The sequence below is a fragment of the Malaclemys terrapin genome, chromosome 18 (genome assembly GCF_027887155.1).
Source record: "Malaclemys terrapin pileata isolate rMalTer1 chromosome 18, rMalTer1.hap1, whole genome shotgun sequence".
Classification (NCBI taxonomy): domain Eukaryota; kingdom Metazoa; phylum Chordata; order Testudines; family Emydidae; genus Malaclemys; species Malaclemys terrapin.
The window spans coordinates 6666115-6678604 of NC_071522.1; the positions used below are offsets into that span (position 1 = coordinate 6666115).

The window sequence follows — 12490 nt, forward strand, 5'->3', positions numbered from 1 at the left end:
TCTGTATCCGTAAAAAGAACAGGAGTACTTGTGGCACCTTAGAGACTAACAAATTTATTAGAGCATAAGCTTTCGTGGACTACAGCCCACTTCTTCGGATGCAACTCCATGAGTTCCACTGACCTCCCCTCTTCCCAGCCCTTCTTCCCGACCATCTCCCTCTTCCACCCCACCCAAACGCACCCCTCTTCCCCCTCTCTGCCCGAAATGCACCCGCTTTCCCCCCTCTGCTCCCCACTTTCCACTCCTCCCTCCCCATTGCCCCCCCCTTACACCGTCTCCTCACCCCCACCTGGCTTCACCACCTCCCTCTCGGCCCCTTCACCTCCCCCGGGCGCCCCTCTGCCGGCCCTTCCTCCCCCTCACACCTTCCCCCCGTTCTCTCCCGTCCCTCCCCCCACCTTCTCCCTGACGCCTCCCCCCGGCTCCGGCCCAGCGGGAGCAAATCATCCCCCGGCCTCATCTCCCCACCCCCTCGCCGTGCGCGCTCTCCGGCGCCGCCGCCGCGGCCGCTGGCTCCTCCTGGCCCTCCCCGGGCGGAGAGCGTCCGGGTGCTGCTGGGCGGTGGGAGCCCCCCGGGTGCGGGGCGTGGGGGGAGGTGGAGCGGGCCGGGCGGGCAGGCGGTGGCGGCGGCTCCGCACACCCAAGATGGCGGCGGTGGAGCTGGAGTGGGTGCCCGAGACGCTCTATAACACGGCGATCTCGGCCGTGGTGGATAGTTACGGGCGGGCCCGGCGCCGCGACATCCGCTCTCTGCCCGAGAACATCCAGTTCGACGTGTACTACAAGGTGAGGGGGGCCGGGCCTGGGGCAGATCCGCTCCCCGCCCGCCCGCTCGCGGGCCCCTCCACGGGGAGGGCCTCGGGCCCTGTTTGCCCCCGGGGCTAGGCTCAGGTCGGGGGGGAGAGTGCGGGGCGGTCGCAGCGAGGGCCGGGGGTGCGGGAGCTCCTGGGTCCGAGACTCCGTCAGGGCCCCGGGCTGCTGCTGCTTCTCCTTCCCCGGCCGGCGCAGGACGCCGGACAGGGACGGGGATAGCGAGGGGCTGGCTGGGTGGGGAACCCCTTTCGGGGGTGATGGTTGGGGGGTGAACCCAAATATTTTTGGCGGGAGGATCCTGGATTGTGGGGGAAGAGTGAGCCCTATGTTGGGGGGTGAGAGAAGGGAGGCCTTGCCTCGTTTTTAGAGAGGGAGACTTGGGAGGGTGAGCGTAGTTTTTTTTTTTGGGGGGGTCTTTCCTTTTGTGTGTTGGGGCTGGGGGCGCGTGGGGGGAGAAGAGTAAGATGATGCTCAGGGTAGAGGGACCAGAATCGCCTCCACTTTATACTTTCTCCACTGACCTACTGGGGAAACAGCAACCAGGTGAAAAGGTTGGGACCTTGCTTGAAACCGCTTAATTCATTGACCGTAGTCTTGTCATTTGGGGGGATGGGGGAGACTCCTCTTCTTCCCCTAAATCTAGAGCCCGTATAAAAGGTGTATTCACTTCACCGGTGGCGACCACTAGATTGGCATTTCATATCAAAGAAGTGTTCAAAATGAGCATCCTAGGAAGCAGGAGGATCTAGAGCCCGCTGAGGTGGGGCATTGCCTTTTCACTCTCAGGTCAGAAAGCTTTTAAAGAAATGTAGTGTGTTTTAAAGGGAAAATAAACATTTTTTCAGAAATATATTTGAGACGGATAACGGCCCTCTTATCAGCATAGTGTAGCAGTATTCAGAGCTAAGGATGATCACTTGCGACAGGCAAATCTTTCCTACCAGAGGGTAACAGGCAAGGAAATTTATATATGCTAGATATTATTCATCTGCATTATGTGTTAGGCTAAGTGATATGGAAAAGTCTCTCTCTTGTGCATACACTCATAGATAGTATGGCTGTAGAGAGTGATTTATGGTGAGCTATTAATTTAACATGGTTTTGTGACTAATCTGAAGGAGTGCTTTGATTTTTTTTGTTTTTGAAACTGCCAATAGCTGTAACCGCTGATAATCAGAATTTGCTGGCGCTGTCTCTCTTGGTATTTTTTCAGAAGCAGTGGTTATATTTCAATAATCACTAAAGATACACAAAGAACAGGGGCTTTTAGGGGAAGTATTTCTTGAATTTTTTTTTATTATATTCACAGCCTTTATTCCTGAATCCTTGAAACCTGATCTGTAAGGGAGGTTAATAGGTAACTGACTTCTTTTACTATGTGTTCAGCTTGAATCTGATTCGTTCTGATTGTTCTTTTTCCATTATGGAACAATTCAATCCATCTGATTGATAAAAGAGACTTCTCTCTAGTCTCCCCTTTATGCTCACTTACAGGAGTATGTTGCCCTGGTTTGGAGTGCCTAAGAAGTGAACATGCAAACCTTGTTCCAGTGTTACCTGACCTCAAGAATGATTTTTCTGTCACACTAATCAGGGACCTTTGGTACTAAAACACCAACTTGCATCCATTTAAAAATATATATTTTTGCTAAAGAATATACCAAAAATCAAAATTCAGAATCCCAGGAATCTGCAAAATGTGTATAACTTGCATTCCCACTAAATAAAATGTTGATTTATGTAATTTCCACATGAAGAGTAAATAAAACTACATGACACTGTTTGTTGACTGTCTTGCATAATAGTTTGTATTGTCATCTGGGTTTTTCACTTTGTGTCTTTGTTCATGTCCTTAAGTATGGTTTAACCATGGATGTAACCTAATTTAGGCTCCGATGCTAGAAGAAACTCTGCACTTATGCAGAGCCCCATTCATTTCAGGGTGGGGCTGGGGGGGAGGGGGGGTGCATGAATCTCCTTGTAAAATCAGGCCCTAGACTGTAAACTCTTTGGAGCAATGACTGTCTTTTTACTGCATGTCTCTAGAGCACCCAGTACAATGGGACCTTGATTGGTGCGCCTAGGTACTATTGCAATACAAACTAATAATGTGGCTGAATCAGATTATGATACAGTTGGCCAGAAGTATGGCTAAAGCCAAACTGTATTATAACCATTTTGTTTTTTGGGGGAAGGGGATGATTGCAGTTTGTTTTAAATTGCCAAGACTTTTAAAATGCTAGTGATTTTCAGTCCCCAAGTTGAGATTGTTTAAGGAGGCCTGATTTTTCAGAGGGCAGATGCTCATGTCCTTTTAAGATGTGTTAAGTAGGAAAACCAAAATTCACTAGTACTCTAAGGGCTTGTCTACATTGTGCGTTAGTCCTCACCACTTGCCAGTAAATTCTAATGCACACAAGTATCTCGTGCGCTAACTGGCCTGTGTGGACCCTGCTGATGTATGCTAGAGTTCCCTAATGTATGTTAATAAAGTACGGTTTGGAACAAGACTACATTAAAGCGCACTAAAGAACTTCTAATGCCTCTGCTATCATGTAGGCAAGCCCTTAGAAAACCTTGGCTGGGTGTTCACTGTATTCACATAATTGTTGGTCCCATGGAGATAGGGCCTCAGTGAACCACTAACACTTTTTACTCCTTAGTATCTATTCTCTGGAAATAATTGAGGAAAAGTAATTGTCTGATTGATTGAGCATTAGCAATATTGAATATCAGCTAGTATGTAATGGAGAATAAATGCATAAACGGCATATACGTGCTTTCAGATTTTGGAGCGAGAACCTCTTTCTGGCTGCAGATGTTTAAAGGCATGAAAACCTTTTTTATATCACATTGGTGATTGCAAATAACAGTTAGATTAATCTGCAGGGGTTCCCCAAAATCCCACTAAGTTTGTAACCATTTGTGTTTATGAAAAACTTCACTGCACATTCTGCAAAAATAAGTGTGGTAACTAACTGTGGTCACATTCCGCCTTCATCAAGATTATTAATATTAACTAACTGTGACCCTTCAAAGCTGTAAATGTATTTTACATATAATGGCCAATATAACCATTTGCAAAACCATCACTAACTACACCATTTATAGCCTCAAAACTTCAAAATAGTTCTGCTATTCCTTAAAGCTCCAGGTCTCCCAGCCAGTTCACTTGAAATAAGAAATCATAGGTAGGTCAAATGTTGGCCATAATGGTCAAAATAGAGAAGTTATTTAAAGCCTCTCATGGGGCATTGAGAAGTATAACGTTTAATGGTTTGGGGCCTAGGATCGGAAAGATTGCCTCTTTCCCTGTAGTATAGCAACACTTGAAATTAGCAGACACTCTCAAACTGACAGCCCTCATATTTTAAAATGGATGGAGGGAATTGCTGGCAGAACTTATATATTCTCTTAGGCTATTCAGGGAGTTGAATCTGGTTGTGGTGGACTTAAGTGTTTAGCGGGCAGCTTGTAATAAGAAGTGGACTATCCTGGGAAGTTACCTGGACAGCAAAGTCTTTTATATGAAGAATGTTTATCCTCCTTCAGCACTGTTAATAAAATGTTGAGGTGTTTAAAAGCATGGCAAGGTCCTCTTATTAAATGTAAGCGAATTAGCAGTGCCATATCAACATGACTTTAAGGGAAATAGCATTTGTCTAACCAGCTAAAGGCAATTTTGTGGATCCATTATTTGGATTTTCAAGAAGTTTTTGAAAGTCTCTCTCATAAGTGACAATCAGGGTCAGCCTTATGGGTGAGTGGGCGATGTAGGCAACTGCCCAGGGGTTTGCGGGGTGCCATCCAATACCTCAAGCTTCCAGGTCTGGGCTGCTGGAACAGGGGTGAGTGCAGGCGAGCCCAGGGCTGGAGACCCTGGCCAGCTGGGGCCAGCTTGACGGGGTGCAGGCAATGCCACTTAAAGCTGCCAGCTGTCAGAGCAGGCGAGTCAGCCCTTAGATCCGCCTTTCCCATGGGCATGAGTGGTGGCTGCACATCTGGTCTCCTCCTGCTAAGTGGTCAGGGGGTATACGGCCGCGGGAACCCCTGGGCTCAGAAACTCCTCCCTGTGCAGCCCACTTGGGCTCCACAGCCCGGAACTGATCCTCATACCCTGCGCCCCACTCTGCTGGTCTCAAACTCAAAGAAATGGAGCCAAAATACAAGTTCACCCAGGGTGTCCGGCCCTGGTTACTATTAAGGAAAATTATGGTGCAGTTAGGTGCAGAGTTCTAATGTAGATTAAAAACTAATTAAAGGAACACTATCAGTATTTTTAAAAAGATTACATTTCTGTTAGAAAAGCTTTAAAACTATTTTATTACAAGAAGTAACTGAGATTAAAGGGAAAATATTTTTCTACTTCTTTCAGTTTCCTTTGTGCACTTGCCAGCACTTTGTGCATATCCCAATTTCATTGTTTCGCTTATATAATTATGTACATTTCCCCTGTTTGTGGGGTCTTGCATGGGGCAACATGGGAGAGAAAAACTGATTAAACTATGGTTGTGAAACAAAAATCCTTGACAGAGATACACAGCAGCAAGTGAAATATTTGGAACAACTTTCAACTATTTTTTTTTTAAGTTGTCTATATTTCAACCTGACCGTGTTAATTTTGAGCAGTAGACATTGTAGTTGTGGTAAGTAATGATAAATGGAGCTGATATTGGTTTGTTCCAGGGCAGTATTGGGACCAGTGTTTGATATCCGTGACGTGGAGGAAGAAGTAGACAGCAAGCTGATGAAGTTTGCCAATGATACAATTCTTCAAATTAGTGAAAACTTTGGAAGACTATCAGGAGCACTGATTCTTCACAAATCAATAACATAATGGGACTCAACAAAAGGAAATATGTATGGGGGGGCAGGTTTGGTCAGAAGAATCTGGTATTCGCTCTGACAGATACAAGATACTGGACAAGCTGCACCAATAGTCTGATTTAGTTGGGCATTTTCTATGTAAGTGATGACATATATGATTTTTCTGGCCATGTATGCTTTTTTTTTTGGACTTCCTTGCTCCTTTGGCACATTTGAAGATTTGAAAACTGTGTTAGTTGTAGTGTTTTCTTTTTTACACTCTTGGACTACAGTTTTGTACCAATATAGACTAATAGGCTGACCTGTGTGGTTTATATTGGTTAACGTGGAATGTTCTCAAATGCTTAGGCCTAGTCTACACCTAAAACTTAGGTCAACCTTCCTATGACACTCAGGGGTGTGAAAAATTCACATGCCCGAGCTATATAGTTAAGCCGACGTATATCCTGTTACAGACACCTCCAGGTCAATGAAAGAATTCTTCCATAGGTCTAGCATGGGGATGGGTTTACTGCAGCAATGGAAGATCCCCTTCAGTCCCTGTAGAAAGTGTTCATATTGGCATAGTTGCAGCTGTGTGCTGTTGTAGTACTTGTAGTGTAGACATAGCCTTGGGTTCGCCTTTCAAAATTCCCTTTTCAAAATTTTAAGTTGGGCTAAATTGACTTATTAATATCAGTCTTTTGAGGACTTCTGACGAGATAGTTAATCACAGGAACAACGGGGGAATGGTATTAATTTGCTTCAACACATTGGTACTTAAAACTATAACATTCAGTAATTGCACTACAATAAAATTAATTTGTACTATGAGAATAGCTATATAGGGAAAAGCAATGTCACTGTAAGCACTTCGTCTAATTGAAGTTATGAGGTAAAACTTCCAGAGTGTTTTTAAAAATGAATGGTAGGTTCTGAGTTAGCTTAATCTAGAATTGCATGATCCATGTTTTGACTGTAGCTGAAGTACCATGTTTTCTTACTGTGTGTTCTGCTAATCCAGAAGAGGAACGCACACAGCTAATAAAAGCTGTTGAATTATGTCTAACTAATCAGTTCTCCTCTAGAGCAAAACAACATGAATAAATAGAAATTTGCTGAAACAGCACATGGCTTGCAATAGAATGTCAACTCTGCTTTGCAACCGTATTTAATGACTCTGAGCAGCGGTGATATTATACTGTGGTTGAGTTTGCTTGAATCGTGTGTCTCTCTGAGATGACTTTCCTTGTTGATGAATTACAGTCTCATAGAAATGTTTGTAACAAAAAAAATTTGTTTTGTTCCATGGCTCATGACACCTGGGCAGTTAATTTAGTGAGGGAGGAAAGGGTAGATAAACTGTGAAAGCAACTGCAGCTATTCTTTCAGATTGAGGGTTTCTGACCAGAGTAGTATAAACAAGGCCATAAATAAGCGCTGTCGTAAGTGAAGGGAAAAAGCCTTAAGTTGATGGGTTACTTTTATAGGATTTTTGCTGTGAATATTCTGTGTGATTTCATAAACATTTTATCAAACCTTATGTTTGTGCGGTTCTAGCATGCTGTAATTTTGGGGCATAAATCAAGTGTGGAATGAAAAAGACTGTTTTTCTCCCCACCCCTTTCTCCTCCCCACTTATTCAAGAAAAGCACTTTTCAGGAGAGCAACCAATGCTAGCTAGCATTGAAGGATTCATAGATGATGGTAAGTCCAGACAGGACTATTGTGATCATCTAGGCAGACCTCCTGCATGATAGATAGGCCATGGGAATGCCCTTAATTAATTCCCGTTTGATCTAGGGCACATCTTTTAGAAAAACATCCAGTTCCTGATTTTAAAATGTCCAGTGATGGAGTGTCTAATCTAAAATTGGCTAGCTTCAACTTTTAGCCGATGGATCTTGTTATACCTTTGTCTGCTAGAGTGAAGCACCTTTTCTTATAAGATATTTCTTTCCCCAAATCTTCTCTTTGATAAACTGAATAGATTGAGTTCCTTGAATCTCTTGCTAGAAGGCATGTTTTCCAATCCTTTAGGGCATTTAGGAACCCCATCCAATTTTTCAACATCCTTCTTGAACTATGGTAATCAGAACAGGGTGGAGTATTTCAGTAACGATCGTACCTGAGCCAAATACAAAGCAATATAATTTTTCTCCTTCTAAAGTAAAAATGTATCTGTTTGTAGCTATCCTTGTCTCCAGATTACATTGACTTTACACTTCTCAATTTTGTCCTATTTATAAACAATATTTTAATAGTGTTGGAAATGAGTAGAGGAAAATTCTTTCGAAGGGACGCACTAAACTTGAAATCTAGCCATTTAAGGGAAAAAAATAAATTTTTAGGTAGTACACCTGTTCCAAACGTCACTAACAGTTTTTTAAAAGCACATTTTCATATTCCTGTGAAAATGTTTCTCTCCCTTTCTTTGTTAACAGTTGCACAAATAGAGGAAACTGACTATTCATGGGAAAGAGTGAAACTGACTGCATACAAAGGCTGTGAAATGTACAAAGTAAATAAACTAGAAAAAAAGTCTAATCTCTGTAATATTATAGGCAACAGCTAGGATTAGGTTTAAAAATCATTTAATAGTGTGGGTTTTTTTTATCATGACATGATAAAAAGTAAAGTACACAAAGCAGTTTCTTTAGGAAGGTGTTGTACATGTCAGATCTTCGAACATCCATCTTGGTGATCATGCTGTAATAAATCTACATTGTTACAACTTCTATAGAAGAATATAATTTTATAATGTATGCCCTTTCATCCTGAAGGGTCTCAAAGCACTTTGCAGGCCTTTTATGAGAATTATCTAATCTTACCAATTGTAAGGTAGAATTCAGCACATGTTTAACAGCATACATCACCATGTTAACACCAAAAAAAGAAGAACAGGAGTACTTGTGGCACCTTAGAGACTAACAAATTTATTAGAGCATAAGCTTTCGTGGACTACAGCCCACTTCTTCGGATACACCAGTGGTGGGAGGGAGGGCTGGAAGAGGGATAGGAACTACAAGATCCAGCTGAAAGGTTAGGGGCGTGTTGAGTAAAAAAGAGTGTTGCTTTAGACTAGTAGCTAGTACACTTGGTCTAACAAGAAGCACCACAGAATATTTAATAAGAACTAGAACTAATTGAATTTTTTTTTTATTTGGGGTGGGGAGGAAGGAGAAACTCATCCTGTTTTTGTTTGTTTGTTTGTGTCTCACTGAACGACTGCAACGTCATAAGCAAATGCACAATAGTACTGTACTTTGGAATTTGTTCAATATTGACTTGGGCTCTGATCCTGCAAAAATGTATGCATGTGAGTAGACCCATTGACGTGAATGAAACTACTAAAGTGCTTAAAATTGACTATGTGAGTTTGCAAGATCATTGCCTTTAAGTGCCAGCTGTATTACCAACATTGCAGGGTTTGTCTGTACAGAGAGTTGCCCTGGCTTAACCGCAGGTGTGAATTTAAACCAGTTTAGTTAAGTAGTGCAACCCCCTGAATGTCTTAAGCTAAACCAATAAAAGCCACTATTAAACTAAGATAAGTGCCCCCATGAGGGTTTGCAGTAATTTAACTAAACCAATTTATTAAACCAGTGCAAGTTTGTTTGTAGAGAAGACCTTACTTTAGCCTCCTGAGGTTTCATATCCAAATACTCATGGTCTGTTTAACTTGAATTTTGGCAAGATCACAGCCTACCTTCTTAGTACCAAGAAATATTTTTAAGTGTGGTTAGCTAGAAAGGTGCTAAATTGGGCCTGGTCTACTTTTAAAATTAGATTGGCCTGGCTACCACGACTCACAAGGTGGATTAGCTACAGCAACAGAAAAACCCTTACCATCTCTGTAAAAAGAGTCTATATGGTGCTGTAACAGCATAGCTACAGCGCGACAGCTGTGCCACTGTAGTGCCCATAGTGTAGACCAGCCCTGTTGGATTTCCCTGGCCATTGTAAATGGAAATGAAGATTAGTGTGCATTCTAAAGTTAGGTGCAGTGTTTTGAAAATTTAGCAACTGTAGCTAAAATAATATAGATTTCTAAAGGAATTATTCTATGCTATAGTGTCAAGCAATTTTGTTTTGTTTTTTTCCTCTGAAGGCAGGTTAGAAACTGTGGTGTATATCGTTTTAACAAGACAAATGCTTTGTTAATTTTTTAGCAGCTCTTTCCTTTATTTTAGTTATAGACAAGTCTGTTGTGCTCTTTACTGGAATATTGGCATATCTGACAATATTAAAGATATGTCAAATTATTTCTAGAAATATAGAGCATTCCATTTTTCAGGATGACTTCATATAATTTGATAGGGTGGTGATGGTTAACTTTCTTCTTAGTTTCCCTACTATTTTTTATAAATAATCCTTTGTCAAGGGATCCTCGTGTGTGTGTTGTGGGGGTGGGGAATCCTCATGAGATTCAGCGGCACCCAGCTGGTATGATGATGTCTTTTTAAAGAGATTTTCTCCATTTTAGGATTGAGTAGTGTCATTCTTAGAACTCTGGAAAAACATATGATAGTCTTCCATTTCTCTGCAATTTTTTGATTATTACATTTAAAAATACCAAGCCATGCATGAAGTGCCAAGACTTAATGTTGCTATAGCACAGTGGTGTGCAACCTATGGCCCGCGGGCCGCATGCGGCCCATCAGGGTAATCGGCTTGCGGGCTGCGAGACATTTTGTGGATGTTGACCATCCGCAGGCACGGCTCCCCCATAGCTCCCAGTGGACCTGCGGTCCATCGTTCCCGGCCACTGGGAGCTGCGGGGGGCCATGCCTGCGGAAGGTCAACATCCGCAAAATGTCTCGCGGCCCACAATCCGATTACCCTGATGGGCCACAGGTTGCCCACCACTGCTGTAGCACCTTTATTTTTTGATACAGTTGGAAGCCATTCTAGACGAGTCCTATGTAATTTTTCTGTAGATGGCTATTAAATGATCTATCGCAGTAATTGATATCTTTACATTTCTGCAATGACTTCTAACGCAGAAAACCTGAGTTAATTGTTGAACATGAGTTTACATTTAAACACCAGATAGCTTAAGTTGTGTCAGGAAAAAGTATTTCTTTAAAGAAACAAATATTCTCAGAGGTTCAGACCTACAACAGTGCTTGACGAGGGATATTTCCCTTGAACTTAGCATTTGTTTCAAATAAACTAGCTGGCCTTGTGACCATGAATTCTCAGTCTCTGTGTAGGTTTCCAGCAGAGAACAATTTCTTCCTTTCTTGGGTCACATAGTGCAGGTTTGAGATACTTGGATAACAGTGAAAATCCTGTTTCCAAGGATTTCTGAATGTGTTTGTGCTTACTAGGAGTGAATCTTTTAGAAAAACTGCCTGCTACTTTCCTTTCTAAATCAAGTATCTGTTACCATGTGTTTGAAAATGCAGCATTCATACCACTACAGATTAAGTAGACTTAATCTAGATTACTTCCTTTAAATTTTTTGCCAGTATTTGCAGAAAATGGGTGGATAGTAAATATGCCAAGCAGTCAGAATTTCAGGTTACACTAGGGAAAATGAAAGTTTGTCATTTGATTGGCAGGCGTGCAAGTCTATGCCACTGAAACAGGAAGAGAGAGCTGCAGGAATCAGTCATGGAAAAGCAAATATCAGTAACTATTCCCAAGCCAAATTATATATGTATTCATAATTTTAAAATCACAGTCAAAAATCTATATAAACGTATTGACTAAAAACTGCACATCTCTTAATCAGCCTGTAAATCAAAACACAAGTAAAATAAAAGTGAAATTTTACAGTAAATACATTCTAAGATTGTGTACATGTATTTTAGAAATATTTTTAGAAAAAGGATTGTAATTACAATTGATGTTTGGGAGTGCAGGGCTAGAGGTGGCTGTTTTGAATTTATGATGCTAGCAGTGTGGGAGTCCCATGGAAGCGACTAATGCTTTTTAACCTGCTTTAATAATGGCTTGCCAAAAAAAGAAGAAAAAACCTTGAATTTTTTTTTTTTTTAATGGAGCAATGTAAATACTGAACACTAAAGTAGTATTTGTGATTGTTAAATCAATATTAATGCAGCTTGGAAACTTTTTTAGTTCTTTTCACAAATGACCTCATTCAGCAAGACATCTGCCTCCAGTGTTGTTCTTGAAATTCCAGTTGTGATTGAGCGATTCTTTAATTACAGAAAATAAACTTCAGATTCTTTGATGTAAAGTTGTTACTTCATTGACTTTTAGACAGCTAGGCTGAGGAAAATGGAAGTATTTACTTTTATGCATTTATTCTAATACAACGTCCTCCCTCTGACAAAAGAGGAACATTTAGTAGTGCAATGAGTTACTCCCCTGTTTTGATGACCTTAACCTTTTGAAGTACAGAAGAAATGCAGTATGTATCTAAAGGGTAACATTATATGAAACTTTACATCATTTAAAAAGGGTTGAGATATTTTTGCAACAAAATAGATGACTCAAAGGAAAATGTGTTTGTTGCAATTGACATTATTAGGTCAGAGAGTTTTCAGGTTTGTTGGAGGATTTATTAAAATATCCAAACCTGCTGTTTTCTAGAATCAACGTTACGTGCTCCTATGTAGATACTTAAAAAAAATTCTGTCCATTAAAGGTGTGCCGATCGTATTTACATATGGTGTAAAATGAGTTTCTCTCCTTGTATTACTAATAACTTAATTTTAAAAATTAAATTTAATCTTCACCATTTATGTAGCTTACTTTCTGCTCTGCATTCAGCTTATATCAGTCTTGTTTTGATTAGGTTTCTATTTCTCATGTATGAACACACTGATATTGTGTGTCTGGGTACAAACACTGTAGGGAAAAAATATATCTGTTTCAGTGTTATGTAATTTATATA

At 41.2% G+C, this 12490-nt stretch overlaps 1 protein-coding gene across 1 annotated transcript in view; it reads left to right on the forward strand.

The window, feature by feature from the left end:
- The first annotated feature begins 513 nt into the window (after window positions 1–513).
- APPBP2 (amyloid beta precursor protein binding protein 2) overlaps window positions 514–12490 on the forward strand; it is a 39384-nt gene continuing 27407 nt past the window's right edge. The window contains exon 1 of the mRNA XM_054008061.1: window positions 514–789. Within this exon, the coding sequence (XP_053864036.1) occupies window positions 649–789 (141 nt within the window). The 5' untranslated portion in view covers window positions 514–648. The remainder of the gene's footprint in view (window positions 790–12490) is intronic.